General features: G+C 45.1%; 2 protein-coding genes across 3 annotated transcripts; one reads left to right on the top strand and one right to left on the bottom strand.

Moving 5' to 3' along the window:
* Window positions 1-167: 167 nt before the first annotated feature.
* On the bottom strand, window positions 168-10,839 carry FAM149B1 (family with sequence similarity 149 member B1). Of its 2 annotated transcripts, XM_058841367.1 has the most exons (15): window positions 10,672-10,839; window positions 9,959-10,063; window positions 9,722-9,833; window positions 8,650-8,792; window positions 8,151-8,270; window positions 7,417-7,599; window positions 6,282-6,469; window positions 5,899-6,029; window positions 5,294-5,347; window positions 4,753-4,865; window positions 4,282-4,461; window positions 3,225-3,354; window positions 2,782-2,907; window positions 2,186-2,267; window positions 168-1,478 (listed from the first exon to the last, which is right to left on the bottom strand). In XM_058841367.1, the coding sequence occupies exons 1-15, from the start codon at window positions 10,704-10,706 to the stop codon at window positions 1,405-1,407; spliced, it is 1,776 nt and encodes a 591-aa protein (XP_058697350.1). In that variant the 5' UTR covers window positions 10,707-10,839; the 3' UTR covers window positions 168-1,404. The 2 variants fall into 2 exon arrangements, with proteins under 2 accessions (XP_058697350.1, XP_058697351.1); XM_058841368.1 differs by lacking the exon at window positions 5,294-5,347.
* LOC131580307 (protein ecdysoneless homolog) lies at window positions 10,734-19,862 on the top strand. Its single transcript, XM_058841366.1, has 13 exons — window positions 10,734-10,976; window positions 11,662-11,779; window positions 12,128-12,215; window positions 13,186-13,364; window positions 14,043-14,238; window positions 15,148-15,276; window positions 15,418-15,543; window positions 16,278-16,363; window positions 17,107-17,213; window positions 17,632-17,809; window positions 18,256-18,323; window positions 18,401-18,618; window positions 19,109-19,862. Exons 1-13 carry the CDS (start codon window positions 10,781-10,783, stop codon window positions 19,337-19,339), a joined length of 1,920 nt encoding a protein of 639 aa, XP_058697349.1. The 5' UTR covers window positions 10,734-10,780; the 3' UTR covers window positions 19,340-19,862.
* The last annotated feature ends 7,964 nt before the right edge of the window (window positions 19,863-27,826 follow it).

The raw sequence follows: 27,826 nt of genomic DNA, 5'->3' as shown, positions 1-27,826 counted from the left end.
TGAGTAGAAGTCTCTGGTGAGCATCAGCTTCTCTCTCTGAAAACTTTAGAGGTTTAGATTGAGGTCAGAGCTGCCTTTTTTGTTGTTGTTTTTTTGTTTTTTAAACTTCTGGAAATGCAAAGGCAGGTTAACCCAGTTCTATTTGCACAGTTCCCTGCTTTGGATTGAAGCATGCTTGGATCAACTGGATTTGTGAACTTCAATATTGATGAAAAATGATTAGCTAGTCTGGAGTGGGGGAAGTAAGGGAGCCACTTCATAAAGAATACTAACAAGGTTTTTTTTCTTTTGTGAACTGTAATTTGAAGAATAATAAGATACAGGAAAACAGTGCTCTTTAATTGGACTAGAAAGGAACAACTCTTTTTGGTGGATTGTCCTAACTTTGTTTAAATACAGCCAGTGGTTACCTCAGCTTGTTTTTACATTTCAGCCTGGCACTTACTGTTTGGGAGTAAGACCTTCAACTAATCACTTATTTTTGAGAAGCCCGTACTTCATGGTTTTATTTGTCTTATCTGGAGCCACAAGGCCAACTCCAGCAAATGCCTCTGTTAGGTCTGTCACACAGGGCAGACACAGCTCCTAAAAGCTCTATTGCATCAGTGGCTTCTGGAACTCTACCTTGGAGTGAATAAATCTTGTGTAATTATAGGTATTTTTACAAAGGGACACTGAGCTATTCTGTGAAATTACCATAAAATGTCTCACCAGGAAGATTTTGAGTACTGTCTGAAACTACTTGTAGTAAAAAGTTTCTTTTTTGCCTGTTCAGCCTTCTTCAGTCACTGAGGAAGAGGAAAAAGGTTTTATTATAGTTCAGGAAGAGGCAGTGGTGTGCTGCCCTTGGAGCTGCCAGGTCATCTGCTCTGCTGCCTTGGTTCTACACACCTGTGTTCATACTTGCTGCAGCTACCACAGCATTCATCACTTGCCTGAGTTCTTGCTTTTGCTAGTACAATATTGCTTTAAACATATTTAAACATATAAATACACTTTTTAAAAAATGTAAATCACTACAGCTGTGGAAGGCCAGGTTAACCTTCCTAAGGGAAAAATGAGCAGGTCCTGCAGTACCTGCCTGTAAGGACATGAACCTGTCACCAGCCTCATGGAAAACAGCACAGACTGAGAGTGTTTGTTGGGTTTCCTAGGAGTTGGGCTTCACTGGAGTGTATTCACCCTTCCACTGGAGCATCACTTCCTCTACTGGTAGGAAATGGAATGTTTAAGTGCACCCCTTCTAATCTTTGGCAGCTGCTGCTTAGATTTATATAAAAATAACTATCTGTAAGGAAGGGTGTTTGAAAACTCCGTGTAAACAACGTTGACCTTGCTGGGAAGGAGAGGTGGTTGATGACTCTGGAGAGGGATGGATGGGTGGATGCTTCTCTCCATGGCACCTCAGTGCCTCTCTTTGCTTTTTGTCCCTGATCCACTTCGGCCGTGGGCTTTCACAGAACCACGCGGTGGAAGACCTGACAAACAAGACCATGGACAGCCTCAAGACTTCGGGAAGGAATTGAGCATCAAATACATCTCCTCTAGCCTACAGCTAAAATATCTTTTTACTTTTAACACATGGCCATCAACTGCATTGCTTATAACTTCCAAAAAGGGCAGTGCTTGGGCTTGCTGAGTCGCTGCATGCAGGGAGTGACTGCATTCCTTGATATTTCACTAAGTATTTGTGTCTGCAAAGCTTTTCTGCTAATTTAAATTGGTTTTGTCAATACAGCAGTCATAAAACTCACCTTGCTTTTTTTTTTTTTTTTTTTGGAGGGGGGAAGATACTTGTTTTAACTTTTCAAGCACTCCTTGCTTGTTTAAAAACAAGTTACTTCAGTTTAAGTACCTTTGTTAACCTCAAGTTACTATTTCTATTTAAGCTGACAACTCCTGCTTTGAAAACTTGGACACTGAGAGGCACTGGGGTTGATGACATTAAGCTTCTTGATTTAAATATTTGGTGGTAATAAAAAAATCCCAGCAAAATGCACCCAACTATACTCTGGAGCAGAGTAGGACATAGGAAGGACAACATCTGTAGAATGGCAAATTAAGGACACGGATGGAACTTTGAAAAATGGATAATACCTGTAGGAATGTACCTCTAGGAAATGCATCCCTGTCCCAAAAACTCCCTTTGTTTGATCTTACTGAACCCTGTGACTGATGAACATACCTGAACTTGTGGATCCTCTCCTTGTCCAGGATTGATTACTATAATCAATAACAGTGCAAGAACGGCGGCGCTGGGAATGGGGCTGGAAAAACAGTTCAAGATACTTCTGTTTGCATGAAAAAAAATCAGCAAGGTTATAATACAACTACAAACTACTTAAATGTGTATTTGGTAATGAGTTAGATGTTGTGACAGTCTAAAGAAAGTTTTAAAGAAAGGTCAACTCAACTTCAGAAGTAGAAAATACACTTTTCTAACACTTATTTAGAATGATCACTGGGTCAGTTAGAGGCAGTCTTTCAATTTCAGAAAATTGTGCTGTTCCAAAGCAGATTTTAAAACTGCCGAGTCCAGGGTGTTGAAATTATACACAGAAACCAATCAAGCAGTTAATTAACAGCTGTGCTGAAATTACAGCTTTCAAACCTTAGATAAAAATATGTCGTTAGACCCAAGAAGGTATCAGTAGAGTATAGTTTCAATAAATTAAACCGAAAGTATTTGATACTGAAACAGACTGGACATTATTAATGTTAATTCTCAAAGCACCCTTTTCAGTAATTAAGGATGATGTGGTGTAATTGGCCATGCTTTACCGAGGATGTGCTGGTTGTGCTAGGCCTGGAGAAGGGATCAGGTAAGAACAGCTGCTCCTGGAGCTGCTGGTGAGCGTCTTCTTGTGTCGTGACACTGTGAGCACGGCTCGAGTTCCCTCGAGGTTTCTGCAAGGAGAAATAACAGAGTTCCATCTTTTTCTTAGGGCAGCAATACACTGAAAATATTTAACCCAGGAATTAAAGCTCATTTTCCAATTTTTACCTAGTTATGAGGAGGGAAACATTCAATTTGCATTAGTGAGAACTAAGCATGCAAGCATGGGTGATGCTCTTACTCAAAACTGATACAACATTTTTCATGCATCTATTTGACTTTCTGTCACAAAACACATAAATTTGAACTCTTGGGCTGGATAATTTGACCAGCAGTGATAACAACTTTAGATTATTCAGTAATAAAATGAGATTCTCGTGCTTGTTACCGTTTGCCTGTGGGCTCCTGTGGTGCTCCCATGCTCTGCCACGGTGGCAGTGGTGGCAATGGGTGGCAGGGGGTGATTTCTGTTTAGCAGCAGTGGGGAGGGTGAGGTCACCTGCTCCTGTGCAGTCAGGCTGGAATGCACCAGTAAGAAGACAAAAAACACACAGTTAATATGTTTGGCAGGTGGAAAGGTGTAATGTTGTCAGTTTCTTTGGCCTCCTGGAGTTGACTGTTTTGTAAAAATACCTTGGAAAAGCTTCAAACCATAATCTGCACTTTACAAAAAGCTTTCCTGGTGCTCTCTGCTTATATTTAAAAATGTATCTTAATAAAGCAGAGATGTCAGTATTTCTTAGACTGACTGAAGCCTGAGGAAAGGCAACAGGAACATAAAATACAGAAAGGAGAAATATGAAGGGACAAGGAATAAGTCTCTCAACAGTATGTGACAAGAAAGCAACAGGCTGGATGAATTTATAGGTAAATTGCAAAACTAAAAGTAAACTACATCTAATTAAACTACTAAAATAATTAAACTACATGGAATAGACAGGTCTGTCAGATCCTGCATTGTTTCCTGATACCCTGTAAACTACTCCATTCAGTCAGGTCATTGTGGAAAATAGAAGTTAAGAATATTGTAGGTGTGACTAAGGGCACAGTAAGAGCCAGATAACCTATTTGAACATCTTTATAGTCCAGTCTGGGTTAGGATAGCAACATGCAGTATGACCTCCACAAACTGCAGACTTTTAAATTTATGTTGAAAATAGGCTGCAGGAAAAGACAGCCACATCAAGGAAGAGATGGTGGCGTTCGCTTTGCTTGCAGAGGACAGACTGAGATCTACTGCTCGTGTTCAAAACTACCTGAACATGGGAATGTATGTGATTCACAGCTGGCAGCACACTGAACATCAGCTTCCTCAGGGGAGTTAAGTGCTTTAAGGGGAAGTTCCTCTCCTCACTCCAATAATCCATGTCCTCCCTACCCAGGGATGCTTTTCCGTGCTCTCTGACCCCGGTGCCCTGCAGGGAGAGGCTGTTTTGGGGACCTACAGGCGCCTGCAGACATCATCCCCGGAGCGTGGGGTCCCGATGGGGTGCAGGGTCCGTGGAGGGGCGTTCCTCCTCCTCGTGCAGCGGGACAGGGACGAGGTGCTGAGCTCCAGGGGATGATTTGGCCACATCCGGGTAGAGAGGAGGGAACTCGAACCTGGCCGTTTGTCATCCAGGTCCCTGACAACAACAAAAAGTTACAAGACAAAAAGAGAGACGGTCAGCATGCCAACTGTTGTTACCAAAGTGCTCCCCTACAGGTGACTTCAATAATAAAATACATGGGCAGAAATTATGTGTGTCCGTTTTTAACATACCAGTTTTCACAGAGGACAAATTAACAACCAACCAAGCAGGAAAATAACTAAGAATTGTTTTCTCTGGAGGAAGAATTTATCTTAGAAGGTTTTGGGTTGAATCCCTCTCACTGTGAGAGTACTTTATTTACTGCAGGTGATGTGTTGTTCTTACAGTGTTTTCTCCACTACAGGCAGGTTCCTTTGGTGTAACTGGATCCCATGGATCACCATCAAGCCATTCAGGTTACGCTGAGAGCCACTACTTGATCCTTGAGAGAGACTTAGCTGAATTTAAAAACAAAAAGTAAGTAAATTACTGTTTGGCAGAGACACACACACACATATTTACAGACTTCCTACATCACTTTGGAGAAAAGTCAGTAATTTCTTCCATGATATCCAGATATATACTCAGTTATATTACTTCCCCAGCTAAAGGATCTTGGCATCTAATTTTTTTGGAATGACAGTGCTTAGAAAATGTCCTAACACTTAGTATTTTCGAACTGAGCAGCTCATTTGCTGATCTTCCAACAATGACTATAATTAGAAGCTTTACAAAAATAATTTTCAGCATATATTGATATTTTATGTCAAGAACAGATCTGCAAAGTCCTTATCTGAGATACAGACTGATCTGGAAAAAGCCATCATATTCCACCCACCATAACAAGAGCAAATAAAAAATAGCAGAGCTTTATTCCAATACATACTTGAGGTGTTTTTCTCCTCTTTTTGCTTTTGCGGCCACCTCTGGGTTTTGGGCACTACACACACAGTAAGGGGACACAAAGGACAGGCAGGGGGAAGAAATAAAGGAGAAAGAAATAAAAAGAAATAAGAAGGAAAGAGCTGAATTAAAATGGAATAAACAGGTAACATTTTGATGCTCACCACTCTAGAAGCAGATCATCTAAAGCAGATTATACAGTTAAATTCAATGTCTGAGAAAAAAAAACTGGTCTAGAACTGCAGAGATTTCTCTCTTCTTGCTGGATGAATTAACTGTTAATGTAAGAATGGGATCATACACACACTCCTCAACCTCACTGTTTAATTCAAGCATTAAATTGTGGAAAGATCTACATCCTGAATCCACCACATGGTTGTCACACACAGATATAAAATATGGTTTCAAGGAGAAAAGTAGGAATTAAAACTTCCAACTGAGTAATAACAGAACTAAAGTGTCAGAAGGGACAGCCAGCACTTACACAAAGTGCAAACTAGTTATTTACCTAAACACAACCAGTCTCTTTGCTGGGGTAACACTGTGATTCATCCCCACACAAAACAACAGCTGGCTAAAAATCCTTACCAGATTTGATGTCACCGAGGGCATCTTTGTGTGTGGCACCCGAGGTAACAGTGCTGGCAGAGGATCCACCTGCAAAGGGCTTCTGGCATCTGCTCGGAGCGTTTCTATTTTTATGATATTCTTCTCATCATCTGTGCAAAGCAGCAGAGAATTCCTGTCAATGTTGGCATTGCTAGTCATGGACAGTGCTATGAATCACAATTTTTTAGTGTTCCCTTGGAAGCTTTGATAAGCGTTTTGAAGACACGTTTCACATGGTTAGCAAAATAACCTTTTTATTCCCACAGAAGAGATCATTCTCAAATACATCTCTCTCCCATGGCATCTTCGCAAAAATAGCTGAACTCCCCCTCCTGAGCCCTCCCTTTGAATGTGATCCTTACCAGAGGCTGACCCTTCCCAGTGCCTGCAGATCAATTCTTCCATGCAAACCAGGACTTCACTCCAGACATCATCAAATACAAATGTCAGCACGGAATCCTTCACGCAGGAATAGGGAGAGACAGGGGGAAACCCCAATTTCCGTCTGCCAGAGGATAGTCCCATTTTCCTCTTGTGCAACTCCTCCTCCCTGTAACAAAGTAAGTATTACCTGCACCAGAAACACACTGTGTCCTGTATTTACTTTTAGTTTTCCCACTGACTTTGGTGAGAAATGACTGACCCACCCTGGCTTCCCTACACAGAATGATTATAAATCATACTCCATGAACAGTAATTTACCCATGAGATCAAATTCACGTCAAAAAAATCAGTATTAATTGTTACAGTGATACTTCTTCATCACATTGTTAGGCTCCATATCTAATGACAGGACAGAATCCTGAAGGCAAGAGAGTGGTATTATTTGCTGCAGCAATGTCTCTCTAGCCTGGTAAAACCAAGAAACATAACAGTTTAAATTTAATGGTCCATGCAGATAAGTGGCTTTAATTATTAAAACCAATTAAGTACTCAGGAACTGACAGTACTCTCCAGAGTCCTTACCCAGGCCATATGTTCATACTGTAGGGTTGAGTAATGTAAAGGGGTAAAAAGATAAAAATAGTGGTAATTGTTTCTTGAGAAGCATAAAATCCACTCTACTTCTTAAAAGCTACCACTGAAAAAAAATCTAGGAAGGTACAATTCCACCCAAAATGCCATTATAAAACAGAAGCAGCACACTGCTGTTGCATAACTAACAGCAGTGAATTTGACATAGTGTAAAAAAGAAATGGTGCTTAAAAACCATTATTTGTATTATTGTATGTATTATTAAATACACAGACTCTTGGTTATGATGGAATGAATTATTGAAACCAAGCAGAAAAATGGACAGCGTGAAAAATTATCAAAATATTCTTAAACATGATTTAGTGAAAGAAATGGTCCTAGGAAATAGATTGGGAAAATTCCCAGTGCCTGGAAAACCTCAGGCCTTTGAAAGCTCTCTAGGGAAGAGATAAATAAATTCATCAAGAATGTGTATCTTGACTGCAGGAACCCCAGGACACTATTTTAATATTCAATACCTACACATCTCTGTGGTCAAATGCCAAGTATTCCTCCAGTATGCCTTCGGAGAGAATGACTTCCTCTTCCCCTTCATCACTCTCTGAGCAACACGAGGTCGGAGGCTTGGAAGGGTTGGCCTTTTTGTGAGCAGGAGCAACAAAAAGAGGCACCTTCTTGCCCAAAACACTAAATCTGAACAGGTGACTGTTTTCAGAAAGCAGAAATAAAGGTAAGTTGTTACTCCACCTCAGATAACTGAGAGACAGCACAGTTGTTAAGAGCAAGCAGTAGCGAGGCCAAAAAATTATTCATTACAGTAACAACTTTTGGTTTGGATACCTTTTAATTCTTGCTAAGGAACCTGAAACTTCAGGGAAAAAATACCCAAAGCTGATTAAAAAGCATTCTAAAACATTAAATAATAAAAGCAGCGCTAACATAGTACTTTGCATTTTTTAAGGCCTAGGCAAATTTAACAGATGATTAATAATAAAACCAGCTACAGTACAAACATATTCTTAAGAAATCATCAGCAGCAAAGATATTTCTATTTCCTGGCCACTTCACTGTAGTCAGCAAAAGCACAGCTACATGTTCTTGCTATTCTAAGTATACTAAATTCAGTTAAAAAGGAAAAAAAAAAGAGTGTGCTTTGTTCAAAACTCAGCCTAACAGGAAGGCTGCACACTTCAAGAAGCAGAGAACAAACCTGCCTTCCCACCTTGTCACGATCCAGGCTCACTGCTGGTACTTACTCATCAGAATCCTTTTCCTGTGGCGAACTTACATCTGAGGGAGCCAAACTGCCTGAGGCAGAACTCGAGTACCATCCATAGCCTTCATCTGTGGGGATCACCACCTGCTTCCCCACCACCCTGCCACGGCAAAAGCAAAGCATAAATACAGCAGAAAACCTTGGCAGTACGATTATTGAAGGGTGTAAGAACAGCAGCACATCCCAAAAGTTCTCCTGGGAAGCTGTGCAGTTTTCCTGGTGACACTTTGAGTTTCCTAAGAGAATTCTGCTCTGTTAAAGCCAAGTCAGTCACAGATAGCAACAAACCTCTGTCAAGGAACCACATGTGAGCTAAGAGGATGTTCACTAATGACAGGCAGGCACATCACCAGAGTGATTTTTTTATCTCTATCTGCTGCATAATTGCACAAACCCACCCTGCCATCTGTTTTAAAACCAACTGTGTGCATCCCCAGCCTGGTTGTGAAGGTACCAGCATCAGTCCATTAACAAAATACCTGAGATGAGGAAAGCTGGAGGACCACTGGTGGCATTCTTCCCGCAGTCCCTCAACATGAACGTTTTCTTTCTGCTCATACAGAAGCTCATCAATTTGTCGGAACATCTGCTGAACTTGTTGTGTGGCAGCTTTGTCAAATTCCTAGAGAGGAATGAAAATACCTCGTGAATAGCATTTGCAGGGTTTTTTTTAAAATTGATCTTTTAAAATAGGATTGAAAAACACAACTATTTGTTTAAAGCTTAGCAGGATTGCATAAGATGATTTTAACTTTAAATCATTTTCTCCCAGAGATGATGCAGCCTGCTCTTAAGATGGATGTCAGCCACATAAAAAGCTTATATTGACATAGTAGAAAAAAACTATTAAAGCATTTTGAAATACCCATATTATTATATTAAGCTACAAGACTTAAAGAAATCAGAACAGGAAGCATAAAATTCAGTGATATTTTAATGCAATGGAGGATTTGTTGCTTCCAGAGTCCACAAACAACAGCAACACAAAAAGCAATGCAGGCAGGCTGGTGGGAAACACTGAACCTGAAGGATGGTCAGGTCCTTGGTTACATGTAGATAAAAAATTTGAGTCAGTTCTGGGATCATTTAAATCTAAACAGCTCCATCTCACCTTCCAGAAGGCAACAGCACACTTGACTTTGAGAATATGAGAATAAATCAAACATTTCTAAATTAAAATAATGTTTTAGGAGCTTACTGTATTTTGAGAAACATGCAAGGATGCAGAAGTTTGATAAACTCACACCAAGCACCTGAAAGTCATCCAGCCATGGCTGGGTTCCACAATAAAAGCATTTATAGATACACTCGTGCACTAAATGATTTGCATTTCCAAAATTTTTAGTGGAAATGCAGAATATTAACAGAACAGTATGAGCCTCGTATGTTTTGAACTGAAAGATGGAAAGAGGTAAAAAAGATGTTCTTTCTCTAGTCACTACCATGATTTTTTTGACAGATGCAGTCATTTTTATTCTGACATGTCTTTGCAGTGGTATTTCAAGTGTCTTTCTGTGCTAGATTTGGCTCGGATGATTATGTTCTACTCACGTCATAGCCCCAAGAGAAGACTGAGCTGTCTTCTGTGGAGGTGTCAGCACAACCCTGACTAGCAGTCCGTGGATCCCCATGATCATCCGATTCCTCATGGATTCCCGACTCCCTGAAACGCGCACGTCCAGCCAAAAAAAAATAAAAAGCAAAACAGCCCACAATGAAAAACTACAAATCAAGTGTGCCAGTAAACAAAGATCAGAACAGCTGGATGAGATATATCATGACAAGTACCTGGGGTTCTGGCCAAGGTTTTCAGCCGTGGGTGTGGCTGAGCACACCTGAGCCCGTGGCTCTGGCAGTGGGTGATTCCTCAAGGCATGTTTTGGGAGTCCTTGCCTGAAAAAACAGAAGTGGAACTTGGTGTTACTTACAAGAATAAACATTTACGGAGTTCCCAATGAGTTTTACAGGTTTTTCTTTCCTGCTTCTCAAGGACCGTGCACACATTTATTATTGCAAATCTAATTCTTGTCACCAAAGCTTTAAGGTTTCTAACTCTAGGATAAATATGGAATTAAAGGTCTTGGCTTTAAAATCAGTTAAATTTAAGCTTCAGATGTTATGAAATGGGCTACAGCTCCCTAGAAGCAGAGACAACTCCATTATCTATGTATATTAATAAATTTAATTAGATAAAATACAACAGGAGTAAACGAGCCGAGTAAGTCAGAACTGACCCAACTCTTGGGTCAGGGGGAAAAAAGCCAGTTACAGGGATTTAATCGCGTTCTGTCACACCGGTGTCTGGCCGGGACCGGTGCTCGGGAATCCCGGGAACCATCTCCCGTGGGGGACATGCGGTGACCGGGCCGTCACGGGGCCCTGTTTGGTGCCGGGGGGAGCGCGGGCGGCAGGCCCGGCCGTGGGGCCGGGGGGGGGTCGCGACCGGCACCGCGATCGGGCTCGGGGCCGCGCCGGGCACCGGGGTAGCGGCGGCCACTCACGCCTGCACCGGTTTCCGCGCGTATCGCGATATCATCCTCAGCGCCGCCGCCCCGCCGCCGCCGCCATCGCGCCGCTCCTCCCGCGGGGGCGGAGCGCGGCCCCGGCGCGATGGAGGCGCTGCGGCGGCCGGCGCTGCCGGAGGACGCGGTGCGCTACCGCCTGTTCGCGGCGGCGGCGGCGGGCCCGGGCGGCGAGGCGCTGCTGCGGCGCTGCGCTGAGCTGGCCCTGGTGCGCTTCGCCCCGCTCCTGGCCGCCTACGTGTGGCAGCGGCAGCCGTTCCGCCTGCACTACGTGCCGCGCCGCGGTGAGCGGGGAGCGGGCCGGCAGGCACGGCGGGAGGGGAGGAGCGCCCGGAGGGGGGCGTGTGAGGGAGATCTGGCAGCCGGGTAACCGGGAGCGTGTGAGGGACACCCGGGGAACCGGGAGGGTGTGAGCGACTCCCGGCCGCTCGGAACCAGGAGCGTGTGAGGGACACCCGGGAACCGGGAGCGTGTGAGGGGCACCCGGGAGCCGGGAGCGTGTGAGGGATGCCCGGGGAACCGGGAGCGTGTGAGGGGCACCCGGCGGCCGGAACCGGGAGCGTGTGAGGGGGATCCAGCGGCCGGAACCGGGAGTGTGTGAGGGACTCCCGGGAGCCGGGAGCGTGTGAGGGACGCCCGGGGAACCGGGAGCGTGTGAGGGGCACCCCGAGGCCCGGGGAACCGGGAGCATGTGAGGGACACCTGGCGGGACCCCGTGAGGGAGGCCGAGGGTGTGTGAGGGGGGACCCGGCGGCTTCAGGGACTCACAGTGTCACAGCAGTGGTCAGGCTAGAAGGGACCCCAGTGAAGCATCTGGCGCCACCTCCCTGCTACAGCAGGGTCAGCCCAGAGCACACGATACAAGATTTTGTCAGCAGGGCCTGGAATATCCCCAGTGAGGGAAGCTCCGCAGCCTGTGTGGACAGTGTGTGGTTGCTGAGTCGCCTCTCGTCCCTCTGCCCCGTCCAGGCGAGACCCCGGCGCACATCGGCGGCACCACCCTGTTCGGGGATAACGTGGAGGATGAGTGGTTTATTGTGTACCTGGTCCGGGAGATCACCAGGGAGTTCCCGGGGCTGGCAGCCAGGTAAGGCAGATCCTGCTGAGGTGTTTTTTTGGGAGGGGTGCGAAGGGGCAGTGCCTATGTTCTGAAGGTCCTGTCTTAATAGTCCCCATCCTTGGAGGTGTTTCCCCATCCCATACATGTTTGAAGTGTCCAAGGCCAGGTTGGATGGGGCTTGGGGCAGCCTGAGCTAGTGGAAGGTGTGCCCACCTATGCCAGGAGGGGTGGAACCAGATGACCTTTAAGGTCCCTGCTAACCTAAGCCTTTCTGGGCTTCTGTGAATGTTAAAAAAAAAACCCAGCAGATGTGGATTCAGACGTGTGTTATGCTCTGCAAGGCTTTTCTTTCTAAGAAACTAATTTCTTGGCCAGGATTGATGACAACGATGGAGAGTTTCTCTTGATAGAAGCAGCTGATTTTCTCCCAAAATGGCTGAATCCTGAGAACAGTGAAAACAGGGTGAGTAAAGCTTTTGTACAGTTGGCAAAGGGGCCACAATAGCCTTTTATGTAGCAGCTAGAGTTTTCTCTTGCACCTCTAGCCAGGTGGACTGCCTCTGAAAATCCAGAGTGCTTGTCTGTCCCTTACTGTTGCTCCCTTCAGGAGCATTCCTGTATCCACCTGAACTTTCTAGCTCTGCTAGAACCACTTGGGTATTTTTGTTTATTTACTTTTAACATATTCTGGAGTGTTTAAGCAAGAGGATTTGCTGCCATCAGAGTAGGGAATGCTCGGGGTTGGAGTGTTGCTATATGTCTGTAAGGACACAGGCTTTGTCTGGTATAGGTGAAATAATGAGCAAACACCTTCACCTGGATATGGATGGTTGCTAGTACGTCACTGGCAATGTATTAAAATGGAAATAATTAACTTGGTCATTAGCAAAAAATTGTTCAATTATTTTTCCCCTTACTCCAAGATTCCTAAAAGGATTGGAACACTACACAAAAATTGATTGCAAGTGTGTACCTGGACTATCAGGCTCATCTTTTCCTTTTGTTTGAGGGAAAACACAGAGTGAGGGAGTTGAGGACGTTGCAGTCAGAGCTTTTCTTAGGATCAGGAACCAGCAGAGGTCACATGTAGCACCTGAAATAATGCTTTTTAATCCCTGTGATGTTCTGAAGTAGGTTATGATGATTCTCCTGAAGCACTGCTCTAGTTGAAGAGAAACTTAGTATTATTGTTATTAAGGAAACAAGATATATTTGACGAAACTTGCAGTTAAAATAGGGGTTTTTACTGGTTGGATCGTGGTATCTGGCATCTTGAATAACTTTAAAAAAAAAAATCTATACTGCTTCCTGTATTGGCTCTCTATTTGTACTTTATATTCTAAATGAATGCATTTGTATATGAAATGAAATTTTCCATTGCTCTGTGTGTGACTGTTCTTACCCTGTCTGATGAGAGCATTCCTGTCTGCCAGGTGTTCTTTTACAAAGGAGAGCTGCACATCATTCCACTGTCGGAGACTTCAGAGCAGGACTGGGACCTCCCTGCTCCCTGCCCCACCATCCCACAGGCGTTGGCACTGTTATCCACCCGCTCTGAGGAGTTCCTGGCTGCAGAGCCCATCAGAGCTGCGCTGTATAAACGCATTGAGGGGTATGTGGGGGCTTTATTCGGTCCTCTCCAACGGTGGGGTTTGGTTCTGTGCTCTCTGGGGTTTAAACATTTCCCCAATATGTGTGTTCTTTTCAGAAACCTGCAGCTAGAGGGTTTTCCTGTGGCACTCTTGGAAAGAGGGGGATTAGTGTCTTATAGGCTGTGATCTGGGGGATCTGACACTGGTTCACTGCTGTAATTCCACAATGACAAGAGTTACTCTTCCTTCACATCTTATACTGAAAAATCTGGAAGTTCCATGATCTTTTAGGAGCTCTGTGCAGGAGGAAAAAGAGTGTTTGACCTAAAATGTAGAACTAGCAGAATTGTCAGAGCTTCAGCTTGTCACAGCTGTGTCCAGCCCTGTACTTTATTTTTGGCAAGGATTTGACTGTAACTTTTACAGAGTATGGTGAAGAATACTGCCTAGCTGCTTATGTTGGTTAAGTTCACAGGGACTCATCTTACCCATGTGGGGGATTCAATTTTATTAGCCATGTACATTTATATAAATGAATTACAGAAACAGACATTCTAGGCATTAGATTGGCCAAGTTTTGACTCCAGAATAATCTTCTGACCCGTGATACAGGTAAATATTAAAGTGAAAATGAGCCTCATGATAGGAAAGGAGTGGTTTAGTTTGCAGTACACTTCCTACTCTCTGTTGCTGTTCAGGTATCCCGAGAAGATCCAGGCCTCGCTGCACCGAGCCCACTGCTTCCTCCCGGCTGGAATCGTGGCCGTGCTGAGGCAACGCCCGTCCCTGGTGGCTGCGGCCGTCCAGGCCTTCTACCTGCGGGATCCGGGCGATTTACGGGCCTGCCGGCGCCCTTTCAGAACCTTCCCTGCCGACCAGCGAGTGATGACCCTGGTAAGTGCTCTCTAAAGCCTCTGATAACCCTGATAAGTGTTCTTCTAAAACCTGTGATGACCGTGAGAAGTGCTCTTCTGAAGCCTTGTCACTTAATTCCCTTCTGTAACTGACCAGGGTTCTGTGGCCAATGGTATAAACACATAGATTTGACTTAGAACTGCGGGTTTTATGTTGTTGGTTTTTTTTCATTTTTTCCTTTTGCTCCAAGGATGAATTTCCAGGTCATTTCATTAGTAGCTTCTCTGGATCGATGTGGCTGGACTTTGAAAGGGCTGATCATGAGAGAATTGTTTCTGAAAGCAGAGGTTGTGATAGTTGTTCCTCTGCTGAAATGCCTGCTCTGTAAATTGATCTCCTTGTGTGATCGGAGCAGTTTGACAGCACTGCCAGCCCAGTGACCAGTGGTTCATTCCAAGGCTTTTCACCTTCTCAGCTGTGCTCACACAGCTCTGTGAAAGCTTTTATTAAGTGTTTTATGAGCACTGTCCAAGCACTGTTGTATCTGATGCACTTTGTTACAGAGTTGCCCCACTAGACTCCTGAAAAGAAGCTTCAGAGCCAAATTTTGGACTTCTAAACTGTTTCCAAAATCTCAACTTTTAATCAAATTTAAGTTTAATTGAAAATACACCTTAATGATGTGAATACAGAATACTGAGGATTTTTCCTAATGTATTTAGACTGATGAAAGTTCATATTTACTTGGGTATTTCAATTTGGAACATACTTTGTAAAGCCTGAAAAGCAGTTTATCAGAAAAAATCTATCAAAGATCAATTTTGAATGCAGTCTCAGGTATTGCCTGTAACATGTGTGCCTTCAAACAGGTTTTAGTGAGCTTAGTGGGAGTGTCCACAACACAGTCACGCTGCAGGGAGTGGGTTTTCTCTGCTCTGGCTGTTTCAGGTGACTTTCACTCGGTGTTTGTACGCACAGCTGGTGCAGCAGAAGTTTGTTCCAGACAGACGCAGTGGGTACACCCTGCCCACCCCATCTCATCCTCAGTACAGAGCCTACGAGCTGGGCATGAAACTGGTAATGATTTTTGATGCATTTTGTTTTATGTATGTCCAGGAAATTAGTTGTTGTCAGGAAGTTGTCTTCTTGTCCAGGAAAATGTGGGCAAAGTCTGTCACACCTTTGAGAACCTCTTCTTGTTGAATCTTTTACATACAGGCTCATGGCTTTGAAATTTTGTGCTCCAAGAGCAGTAAAGTAGCTCCTGATGCCAAGAGAAATGTGTTAAGCGGTCCTCTGTGGGAGAGGTTCCTCAGGAGCTTGAAGGAAAAAGATTATTTCAAGGTGAGGCAGCGTGTCCGTGGCTTTTAAACATTCCAGGGAAAATATATTTTAGCTCTTGAACTTGTGTAAGGACTTGCAGCAGGGTAAGAACTTGAATCCTTATCTCTGTGTAAAATGAATTAGTGTCTTTAAAGGGGGCATGTGCAGTTTGTTCCCCTTTGAAAGTAATTTATTTTGGAAATTAAAAGGAAAAAGCACAATTTGGGCATTGATTCATTTATCTAAAAAAAGAGGAGAAATACACTTGAATGGAGAAAATCACCATATGATTGTGTGAGTTGTAACTGATTTCATTGGTTTACATTTAATTTCCATGCCTCTAGAATTAAATATTCTTCAAGATCCATACATAACACCACAGACCTATTTGGGGCCATGCAAGTGTAATTTTTATGTGTGTGTGGTTTTTGTGAATTCTTGGGGTTTTGGTGAGGTTTTGTGGGTTTTTTTTAAAGGATGCCTTTGACTACTTATTTGAAGTCAATAAATTGGACATAAATTGACTTTTTATGTGAAGGTTATAAAATTGAACAAGTCTATTGAAATTCTTAGGTTAGTATCAAATATAGGAATATTCATGCTATATTCAGTTCCAAGTGTACATAGCAAAGAGGTTTTACTTGTTTTGGTTCTCTCAGCATTTCTGTGTGACAGTCATCCTTAGGAAGCCTGACTGTGAGGAGGGAGGGGAAGGAGAATTGTTTGGATTCATGCCTGTGACTTGCATTAAACAGGGAGAAATGGAAGGATCTGCGAAGTACATGGAGCTGTTGCATATGGCAGAAGATCACTTCCAGCAATCTGTTGCCCTGCCAGAAAGGTAAGAGCTACTTGAAATTCATGAGTATCCAATACTCTGTCTACAAATCCTTTAACTGACCTTTAAAATCCTTGTTATAAAAAACCTGAGCCCTTTTCTCCATCACACATTTGACATGGGTGCTGTGGCCAGGACATACAAGTACCAATTCCTCTGGAACACTCCACCAGGAGAAATTCTTGCTCGAGTAACTCTTCATCTCGGTTTTGTGAAATGCTGAGCTCTTCCAAGTGGGTTGAGAGGTGACTGAAAAGCATTATTTGCTTGGTTGACTGTAGAAAGTGTAGAGAAGTTTCATTGAAAAGCAGTCCCAGTGAATAATAAATACAGAGTAACCTGTCTCCTTTGCTCAAGGAGCTGGTTGTAGATTTCTCTGAAAGATCAAAGCCAAAAAATAAATCACTACAAAAATACCTGAGGCTTTGCCAGCTCACAGTATCTTGACTGTTAGTTTTTGAGTTTCCAGTCTGTGCTGTTTGAGATCTGGCAATCTTAGTATTTACCAAGGCAAAATAAAGAAAAAGAGCCATGACAAATGGGCTTTGGGGCCATCAGCTGGGAATTGCAGGGACTGTGTCCTGTTTTAGCCAATACTCTGTGTAGCTCTCTGGTACTTCCCCAGATTCATTTCCCTTTTGGATGTGTTTGCACAGAAGGAAAAATGGAGAATTCACATGAAAACCTGAATGCAGAGCATGTGATCCAATTGAATCCATTTCAGTAAATGATTTTTTTTCTTCTAGCTCTGCTGAAGTGAGCCCAGGTGATGAAATCCTGACACTGCTACAGACAATATCCATTGATTTGAAGGAATTTGAGAGAGAAGCAGCTTGTCTTCCTGCAGAGGATGGTGAGCTGGGTGGGGGGAATTATTCCTATTACAGATGATTCTTTGTGAGGGGAGAGGGGGAATGTTGACAGCTGTGAAGAGAGAGCAAATCCAGCCTTCATTAAGACTAAATACTGGATTGGGTCTCTCAATTTAGTGTGAGCCTTTTTCTTCTTCCACTTACTGGTCAAAGGATTCTCAGTGACTAGAATGGTATCTCTTAGTTTGAACTCTGCAGAGTTTTAAAGTAGTGAAATGAAATATCCACTCTTCTTCTCAGCCTCTCTCTTCCTTATGCCATATGTGACCCAGGATCAGCACAAAAACTTAACTGCAAAAGTGAGCTGCAAAGTGGTTGCAGTCCTGTCAGTCAGCTGGTTTGTGCCCTGTGGGCCAGCAGGCCTGTGCAGAGTAACAGATCTGCCCTGTGTTCTTTCAGATGACAGCTGGCTGGATATTACACCAGATGCTCTGGACCAGATGCTGAAGGAGGCAAGAAACGAGTCCCTTCCTTCCACAAATGAGGAAGAGGAAAAATATGACTTGGAAACAGTTGCTGAGAGCATGAAGGCTTTTGTGTCCAAAGTGTCCACGCATGAAGGAGCAGAAATGCCATGGTAGTAGCACTTTGAGTTTGGGGTGTGCTGTAGAATGTTGTGCTCTGCTGCAGCCCTGTGGTTGATTCTGTGATGCAGAGGACCAGGGTTTGAAGGTGTTCTGCTGAGCAGGGGCCTGAAGCAAACCCATAGCAGTGAATATGGACTTGCTTTAAATCAGCTTGGTACCACTCTGACACTGGTGCAGGTTAAAGTGCTGCAAGCTGAGCTGCTCTCTGTCACTCAGTTTGATTTTGTGGTCTTCAAAATCTTTCTCTTTAATGCCAAGAATTCTTCCACTGACTGTTTCATGTCTCATCCATACAGGCCTCAAACTTCTGAGGACTCCTAAGTTCAAATGTCTCAGTTTCAATCCTGGCTTGAGAGAAATCAATATGGCTTGTGTCTGTGTCAGGCTTATGCAAGCATAAAAGTTTTATTTATTTAAAAATATTTTTGTATTTCAGGGCATCTGATGAATCCCATGTTACCTTTGATGTGGATTCTTTTACGAAAGCACTGGACAGAATTTTAGGTGAGATTGCCTCTTTATTTGAAATAAATCCCAGCACTGATTTCTTTGCTGTGGTACTGACACAAAATAACACCCAGGGGCAGACTCGGAGGAGCTGGATTCTGATGATCTGGATGAAGAGGAGGAGTTTGATTTCTCAGATGGGGATGATGAAGACCTGGATGCTGGAAACCAAAGGAAGGAGCAGAAGGTGTCTCCTGAGGAGCTCCTGGGCAGTCTCAGGTCATACATGAGTGAGATGGACCGTGAGCTGGCACAGACCAACGTTGGGAAAAGTTTCACCAAAAAGAGAGGGGTGAGTATGCCTTGAGCTCTGATTTGTAGCAGTAACTTCCAAACAGGAAATGTGCTGAAAGTGGCTGTTCTGAGTGATGTGATCAAAACCTTCCCAGGTGCAAGCAAAGTGGGCTGTAGTTGCACCATAATGAGTTTTTTTTCAAACTAAAGCTTACTTACTTTGAATTTGCACATCTTTCCCAAGACTTGGTTTCAGTGCCCTGTTTTTAGCAGTAAGGCAAGCAGCTGCAGCTCCCGTAGGAAGCTGAGCCAGGACTCAGCAACACTTTCTGTCCTTCCCTTGGAACTTAATCTGAGTCATGGGCAGTGGTGATTTTTAGCTGACATGAGCACTTGGTGGCTGAATTCCTGTCTGTCAAGACTCTGGAATGTGCTGGATTTTGTTTGGTGCAGAATTGTTGTTTCTTTTCTCTTGTGGCTTGTCTTTTTTTCCCCATTTAAATCTGCTCATGCAATTTGATAAACCTTTCACTTTGGACTCGCTGCAGGCAAGTTCTGCTGAAGCAGCCACATCTGAGAGTGCTGGCCCTGGTTCTGGAACTGAGGATGCTGAGCTGGCACCCGTGGATGTGGACATGAACCTGGTGGCAAACCTGCTTGAGTCCTACAGTGCCCAGGCTGGCCTGGCAGGACCCACCTCGAACATTTTACAGAGCATGGGGGTGAATTTACCTGAGAACACAGATCTCGCTGGCTCGAGCAGCCGAGCAGAGCAGTGAGAGACTTTGGACAAGACGTGGCTGGTGGGGAAATGAAGCACAGGTGGATGAGCAGGATGTGGAAGAGGAGGCCAAAGGTTTTAATTTCCAGCATTCTGTTCATTCTGTGTCACTTCAGCAAAGTGAATTTACCTGCAAAAGCCTTCTGTTTGGACCCTGTCTTGGATGGAAATGAGATTTTCCCAGTGCTAACACATTTTCAGAAAACTGAAAAATGATGTGACTCGAATTAAACTTTTATTACAAAAACTCTCTTCCATTTTTCCAATCAGTTTGATCCAGTTTGTCACATTTCTAAAATCTCCTTTTACTCACTGCTAAGTGGTTTCAGTATCTGGGAAGCAGTTCTTGTTCTGAAAATGCTGCTGCCTTCAGGGGGAGGTGGGGAAGTACCACGTTACAGGAAGAGTCTCATGGATTTGGGAACGCTGGTTAAATGTTGGGCAGACATTTAATCCTTCCCAAAAGCACCATGCTGCATTGTAACAACCTCTGACAATTACTCTAAGAGACTGTTCCTTATTAAGGAGGAGGATTTGAAGAGTAATTGGATCAAATATGTAAATATTTGCCAGAAGTATTTTTAAAATTTATTTCAATAAAAACAGAAATACAACTTGATTATTGGTTTTTTTTTTTGAGGATATATATAACTTCCTGAGTGAAGTATCAGTTCTTGGAGTGAAAGCATTTTAATAATTGGTCATTTTCTGAGTTCCATTATTGCTGAGTGTTGGTATCATGCCAGCAGTAGCTGTATGTGAGCCCAGGCTGAACAGTTTTGGGGTTTTTTCAGTGAAAATGGGGCTAGAAGGCATGCACCATGCTGCTTTCATGTGGAATGAAAAATCTATTCTAGATATGACAACTTTTGTTTCAACAAGACAAATTTGAAGTAAAATACATAGAAATTCTTGATTTACACACATGAGCAATGCAATCCTGCTGGGTCCAAATCTTACTAAGTTTTCTTTCTTTTTTTTTTTTTTTTTAATGCAGCAATTAATCAGTTGTCCTCCATTGATATTGTCAATTGATATTTGTCAACAGTTCAGGAAGAGTACTGGCAGGTTGGACAAGGATTAGAGATGGACAGCAAGAGCTGGGAGGTGTACAGAAGGTTCTGCTAGAGTTCAAGGAATTTGGACTGCTGAGAGGTGAGGTGAGCTGCAGACTCAGACAAACCTGTGCTGGAAAAATGACATTAATGGGAGGTTTTGAATGCAGACAATGAGCAGTTAGAGGTGGAAAACAGGTACTTGAACCTTGGAAAGGATTTATGTTTGACCACAGAAGGTAATTAACACTGAAACTACATAAAATTCTCCACTGATGAGCGGTTAGATCAAGTTTAGATAGTTTAAAAGAGACCTGAGTTTAAAACATGATCACATTCAACTGTTGTGTGGCCTGTGCTATACAAAAGGTCAAAATAGATTGGGGAACTCTTGCAGTGAGTGAAGAAAAAGCCTAAGCTGAGGTTCAGCACAAAGCTGCTCTTTTGGAAACACTCCAGCTGACCTTGCTGCTTGGATAATCTCACTTTTCCATCAGTGGGACTGGGATTTCTCTGGGGCTGTGCTCATTCCAACTACTGACATTTGTTCAGCAGCTTCACAGTGGAGACCTTCAAGGCTCTGGAGGTGCTCACAGCACAGTTTGCCATGGAAGAATAAGCATTGCCTCTTCCACTGCTTTGAAGTGACACACGAGGCATCTCTGCTTTTAATTTTGAGAGTATTTTTAGTGAAGGAAGCCTGATGGAATTAATTAGAGAAGACAAGGGCGGTGTGGTTCCCTTTCAGCAGATTTCCAAGTATATTCTGAAGTTAACTGGTTAATTTTCCCTTATTGTCTGTATTTAAACTGGGGGAATCCCCATTCACCTGCAGTATTAAGGGTAGCAAGTGAAAGAAACCCTACCTTGGCCATTATTTCAGGGATATCAATTGATGGGGAATCCCCTTATTCTCGCTTAAATAGAACAGGGAACACCATGATGTGATTTTAATCGGTTTGAAATGAGAGCAAACCCTCCATTTTCATAATCTCTGAGTTTAAACTGATAGGGAATCTCTGTTGTGCCTTATTCTTTAGGGTTTAAATTGGTAGAAGCCCGCACTGCTTCCATCATTTGAGGGATTTACATTGAGGGGAGAAAAATAGGCAGCAAAAAAGAGGGGGGGAAAGAAAAACGTGGCAAAAAAGGGTGGGGAAAAAAAGTCAGGAAAAAAGGTGGGGGAAAAGGTGGCAAAAAAGGGCAGGAAAAGAAGGGAGTGGGGAAAAAAGGTGTGGAGGAAAAAAGGACAGCAAAAAAGAGCGGGAAAAAATGGGGCAAAAAAGAAATGAGGGAAAAAAGCAGAGGAAAAAGGCTGAAAAGAGTGAAAAAATGGAGATGGCCTAGTGGTGAAAAGGTGACATTTGAGAAGCAGGAAAGCACTTAGAAAGGTGAGGAGAAAAGGGTGTGAAACACGAGTTGAAAAAGGATAGGAAATATGAGGGGAAAAGAACAGGAATCCCAGAGACCCCCTCACACACCCCAGGCCCCCCACCCAAATCCCACAGAGCACCCCACACAGCCCCCAGGAGAGCCCCTCCAAATCCCACAGAGCACCCCACACAGCCCCCAGGAGAGCCCCTCCAAATCCCACAGAGCACCCCACACAGCCCCCAGGAGAGCCCCTCCAAATCCCACAGAGCACCCCACACAGCCCCCAGGAGAGCCCCTCCAAATCCCACAGAGCACCCCACACAGCCCCCAGGAGAGCCCCTCCAAATCCCACAGAGCACCCCACACAGCCCCCAGGAGAGCCCCTCCAAACCCCACAGACACCTTGGTTTGGATCCTTGCAGTAACACACGGTAACAACTCAGCCTCTGGAAACGGGATAGAAACAACCGGCAGGTGCAGGAGTCGGTGCCTGCTGTGCTCCCAGGCTGGGAATCAGCTGTGTGGGGCCATGCCATGGGAAAGAATCCCTAACAGCTCCCAGGTTTCTGGGCTGGAGCTGGAGCTAAGAAGGAAAGGGATTAATCCAGGCAGGAGAACGTCCCACCGTGTGTTACTCCTGTGAAGTGTGGACGGCTGTTTGGAATAGAGCCTCTCCTTCAGCCTGACAACGCTCCCAGAGGGAATTTCACAAGGGTACAAGGCTGGGAAGTGAGGAGCAAAGCTGTTGTGAAGGTGAAGCTCAGTTCATTCACAGAAATCACATAGGTCACTTGACCACTGTGACAGGCAGGAAACAGGAAATGGGAGATTTCCAGTAAAGTCTTTGTAATTTGGTGGGGAAGAGGAGTACCAATACCAAATGGCTGCAGGGATGGTGGTCTAAATTAGTTCAGACCAATTTCCCTTTTTTTTATTGGTGAGGGTTATTAACCTTACCTGCAGTTATAAGGCCAAATAGTTACAGTTCTGGGATATATTCTAGTTTAATCTAGCTGTCCTCCATGCCACATACTCACAGCAGCCATATTTACCTATCACATGATGTGTGAATTTGCTTCTGTCCCTTTCCCAAACCTCACCCTTCCTGGTTATTCAGCTTCTTTTTAATATGCTAGTAGAACTTCTGTGTCCCTGTGCAGCACTTCCATGGATAAAAACAGGGAAGAACACTACCTAAAGGATGCTACCTAAAGCTCAGCACAGCGACCAGTGGGAAAGGATGTTATATCAGCATTTCTGTCCCTGTGCCAATAATGCTCTCCCTGGGATGGAGCTGGGAAATCTGTGTTTGTGCTCCTGTGATCTTTCTCACGTCTGTCATAGCTGATGCCAGCCCCAGTTTTCCCACTGTAATGATGATTCAGGACATCTCTGAGTGTACCTGCTGGCCTTGAAAATACCTCTGATGGTTATTAAGAAAGGAAAAGGCAAGACACACCATTTCCATTTTGGCAACTTGGCTGTCCCTCAGTGCAGCTCTTTCACTGATCAGCAGCCACTCCTTGTGTGGTTCTTATATTTTTCTTATACCATTCTATTTTATTCCCTTTACACTTCCCAGCCTTTTCTGTGCCATACTTTTTGACTGGCACCACCGCCCCCAAAGGTCCCTCAGTGCAGTTCTCTGAGTCGTGGGGCAGCAACCACTGCTGGTGCAGTATTTGTAACATTTTACACCAGTCTCTATGTTCTATTCCCATCAGTCCTCCAAGCCTTTCCCACCATTCTTACAGGGGCCACTGCTGGTGCAGTATTTTCAGAATATTTTATACCATTCTCTGAATTTTATTCCCTTCACATTTCCCAGCCTTTCCTGTGACTCTAACTAGCACTGTCGAGCTGACAATGCCTTGGCACAGCTCTGTTGGTGTAAGCAGGTTGAGGAGACCCGGCAGTGCAGCTGTTTATTCTATTTCTTCTCTTAATCTCATTGTAGCAGCACCTCACCCATCCCTGGGTGCAGAACTTTCAGTGACAAGGGGCTGTCTCCACAGGCGGGCTGCAGCCAGGGCAGGGGCAGGGCCAGACACATCGCAACGCTGGCGGTGGCAGCGTCCGGCTCCGCTCGGACTCTGTCGGCCTTTGCAGTTCAGGCAGATAAAATCAATCCCAATTGTGGGCCATATCCATCACCTGCTATTTCTCCCCTCTTTTCCTGGATGGACTGGACAGTTCTTCCTTTCCTTCCACAGCTGTGGAAAGCAAAATACCCGCCCGCCCCATGGCTATCCCGGCCACCTTCCAGCGCTCCAGCCTTGTCCCTGTTTCTCCCCCCTTCCCTTTGCAGCCCTTTTTCCCTTCTCCTCTCCCTGCCAGCAAAGACATTTCCCCCACTGGCACCAGCTGCCTCCTCTCACTCGTTCGCATTTTGCCCATTTTGAACTACTGGAGCCGCCTGCCTCTGGAGCCGGACCCGCCGTGGGGCCGGGTCATGGGGGAGTGAATTCTCACAGGGATTGTTGGGCTGGGCTGGGCCTGGCCAGGTGCCTGGTGCCAGCAAAACCGCTCTGTCCCTGTCCTCCTCACCCTGGGCAGGCAACAGAACACATCAGGAAAGGCTGCAGGGTCTCCAGAAAGGCAGCGAGAGATCTCTCACCCATCATAGGCATAACAGACACAGACTGGAGAATTAATAATATAATTTATATTTTATTTATTATAATAATTAAATGGTAAGTAGTATAATAACAATATTTTATAATATAAGTAATATAATTAATAATATAAAATATTATTAAACAGATCAGAAGTAAAAAATGAGAAGTACACCAAATCCTAAAAAGCACCTTCCCCACACTGTTCTCTTCTTCCTGGCCTTTCCCTCATCCCCCATTCCCTCCCTTCCTCCTCCCCACACAGTGGCAGAGGGATGGGGGCTACAGTCACATCATGTCACTGCTGCTCCCTCCGGGAGACAAATCCTTGTCCTGCTCCAGCCTGGGATTCCTCCCGCAGGAGGACACTCACAACCTTCACAGACAGACAGACAGAGAAGGCAGACAGACAGACAGACCATTCTTCCCAGTCAGGTGCCCAATATCAAGAGTGGGATTCCTCCTCAGCATGTGTCAACTGTTCTTCTTCCAAGGACAGTCCAAAAGTCTCACCTTCAGGCCAGTTTGTGATGATTTCCAGGAGCCCAGGGAGATTGGGATTTCCCATTTGAGCTTGCTGTGTCATGAGGGCAAGCCACTCACTGCAGGGAGAATCGGTGGCAGGAGCTGTTGCCGAGACTTTTCCTTTGGACAGCCAGGCCAGCGTTGGCAGTGGGGATGAAGAGGCACTGAGGTGACCCTGAGAGAAAGTGCAAGGCACAGGGTGCAGCTGAGAAAGGACAGCCCAATGCGGGGCTGAGAGCTGAAGCTGTGACTGCCCAGCGTGGAAGTCATGATATTTTCAGGCGTGTTGCAAGAGCTCAGGAGCAGGCAGGAAGGAGGCAGGTGGAGAGAGAAAGCATTTCCAGCGTGTTGTGACGGGTCAGTCGCAGCCGGGAAGGAGCGAGGTTGAGAGCCGCAGCATTTAGGGCGTGTTGCGACGGTTCAGGAGCAAACGGAAGGAGCGAAGTTGGGAGTGAGAGCATTTGGGGCGTTTTGCAATGGTTCACCAGCGCTGAGGAACGTGTCAGGATGCAAGCCACAGCGCTTAGGGCGTGTCACGATGTCTCATAGGCAATGGTGAAGGAGCAAGGAGGAGAGTGACAGCGTGCAGGCTGCGTTGCGACGGCTCCTGAGCTGCGGGGAAGGAGTCAGGTTAGGAACCACAGAACTTAGTGGGTGTGCCAATGATTCACCAGCACTGGAGAAAGAGCGAGTTTGAGAGCGACACCGTTTACGACGTGTGGCGAAGGCTCCCGAGCCGCTGGGAAGGAATCAGGTATCGAGCCACAGCGTTTGGGGCGTGTTGTGACGGGTCACTCGCACCCAGGAAGGAGCCAGGTGCAGAGAGAAAGCATTTACAGCACGTTCCGACGGGTCACTCGCAGCTGGGACGGAGCGAGGCTGAGAGCCACAGCATTTGGGGCATGTCACGATGTCTCATCAGCAATGGGAGAAGGAGCAAGGTGGAGAGCATGCAGGGCGTGTTCTGACCATTCCCAATCAGCCAGAAGGAATCAGGTTGAGAGCCACAGCGTTTGGGGCGTGTTACGACGGTTCACGAGCACACAAGAACGTGCAAGGTGGAGAGCAACAGCGTTTAGGGCAAGTTGTGACGGTTCACGAGCAAACGGGAATGTGTCAGGCTGAGAGCCACAGCGTTTAGGGCGTGTTGTGATGGCTCACGGGCGCCCCAGAGGGAGCCAGGCTGGGAACGGCTCTGCTGACCCTACTAGGAGTGCTGGCACACGTGTCTGTGAGGCTGAACGGCTCAATATTGCCTGGCAGGGGTGGTAGCAGGCGGTAGATGTGCCGCTATTCTCTTTCCAGGTGCCCACTGGGAGTGCTGGAACATAGGTCTGTGAAGCTCAACAGTGAAATACTGCCTGGGAAGGGAGCAGGCAGTGCATGTAACTCATCTCATGTCAGGGCTGGCCTGGCCTTTCCTGTTCGTACAGAGGGTGAACTCACTGTCCACTGCAAACATTCTCTTTCCAGCACAGATTCTCCTTGTGTATGTTGCACTGGGAAGGGCATTTCTAGGTTGCCTTTTATTTAGGTTATTCTGCATGAAAGGCAAATGATGGTGAGCAGAGATGTGCAGTGCTTGAGACGGTGAAGGGCACACAATTGGTTACTCCTGTGAGCATCAAAGGAAAAGGATCATCCCACTGCCCCCAGCCCTGAACCTCACCACAGGGAGACAACCAATAAATTGTCCTCAAATACATTTGAGACTAAATGTTACGGGGTTCTGTGTGGCCTTGTGGCGCCTGCATGAATAGAGGACCTTTCTAAGGGTGTGTGGAGAAGAGAGTTGGGGAAGTGAGTAGAACTTAGGGTGGCATGTTTGAACTAATTGTGAGCATGAGTAACTCACTGGATGGCATGGGAAAGGACAAAAGGTGAAGAAAACTGCGCCACGATGTCCCACCCATCCTGGAGAGGAATTTGCCTCTACGATGAAATTTGCCCAAACAGGGTGATGTGAAGTTGTGTCCTGTGATTTCCATCAATTTGAATGGTGTTTAAAATGGAACTGCTCCAACAGCAAGATGATTTTCACGCTCGCAGCTTAAATACCTGAGAGTTAAGGCACAAAAGGATGATTCCCCAAAGTGCCCTTCTAGGCTTGCAAATAGATCACACAGAACCTGGGGACTGGGTGTTGATGAAATTCTGGATTGAACAAGCATGAATACCACAATGGGAAGGTCCCTATCAAGTACTGATCACTTGATAACACTTTGAACTACTGGAGCCGCCTGTCCGTGGAGCCGGACCCACCATGGGGCCGGGTCATGGTGGAGTGAATTCTCACAGGGATTATTGGGCTGGGCTGGGCCTGGCCAGGTGCCTGGGGCCAGCAAAACCTCCCTGTCCCTCTCCTCCTCACCCTGGGCAGGCAACAGAACACATCAGGAAAGGCTGCAGGGTGTCCAGAAAGGCAGTGAGAGATCTCTCACCCATCATGGGCATAACAGACTAAAGAATTAATAATATACTTTTATATTTTATTTATTATAATAATTATATTTTAAGTAACATAATATTTTATAATATAAATAATATAATTAATAATATAATTTATTATTAAAAAGATCAGAAGTAAAAAATGATAACTACACCAAATCCTATAAAGCACCTTCCCCACAAGGCAGACAGACAGAGAGACCATTCTTCCCAGTCAGGTGCCCGATGCCAAAAGTGGGATTTCCCATTTGAGCTTGCTGTGTCATGAGGGCAAGCCACTCACTGCAGGGAGCATCGGTGGCAGGAGGTATTGCCGAGATTTTTCCTTTGCACAGCCAGGCCAGCGTTGGCAGTGGGGATGAAGAGGCACTGAGGTGACCCTGAGAGAAAGTGCAAGGCACAGGGTGCAGCTGAGAAAGGACAGCCCAATGTGGGGCTGAGAGCTGAAGCTGTGACTGCCCAGCATGG

The sequence above is a fragment of the Poecile atricapillus genome, chromosome 6 (assembly GCF_030490865.1).
Source record: "Poecile atricapillus isolate bPoeAtr1 chromosome 6, bPoeAtr1.hap1, whole genome shotgun sequence".
Taxonomy (NCBI): Eukaryota; Metazoa; Chordata; class Aves; order Passeriformes; family Paridae; genus Poecile; species Poecile atricapillus.
The sequence above is the reverse complement of the archived record's forward strand: the minus strand, read 5'-3'. Positions and strand labels throughout refer to the sequence as shown.

What these genes read in the sequence shown, in the direction of transcription:
- FAM149B1 (XM_058841367.1), bottom strand. Translation starts at nt 10,706, where the DNA reads ATGATATCGCGATACGCGCGGAAACCGGTGCAGGC. An exon ending in GCGCGGAAACCGGTGCAGGC is followed by an intron (nt 10,064 to 10,671) that starts GTGAGTGGCCGC and finishes CTGTTTTTTCAG; the next exon opens with GCAAGGACTCCCAAAACATG. An exon ending in CCTCGGTGACATCAAATCTG is followed by an intron (nt 5,348 to 5,898) that starts GTAAGGATTTTT and finishes CTGTGTGTGTAG; the next exon opens with TGCCCAAAACCCAGAGGTGG.
- LOC131580307 (XM_058841366.1), top strand. Translation starts at nt 10,781, where the DNA reads ATGGAGGCGCTGCGGCGGCCGGCGCTGCCGGAGGACGCGGTGCGCTAC. An exon ending in ACCAGCGAGTGATGACCCTG is followed by an intron (nt 14,239 to 15,147) that starts GTAAGTGCTCTC and finishes TGGCTGTTTCAG; the next exon opens with GTGACTTTCACTCGGTGTTT. An exon ending in TTGTCTTCCTGCAGAGGATG is followed by an intron (nt 17,214 to 17,631) that starts GTGAGCTGGGTG and finishes GTGTTCTTTCAG; the next exon opens with ATGACAGCTGGCTGGATATT.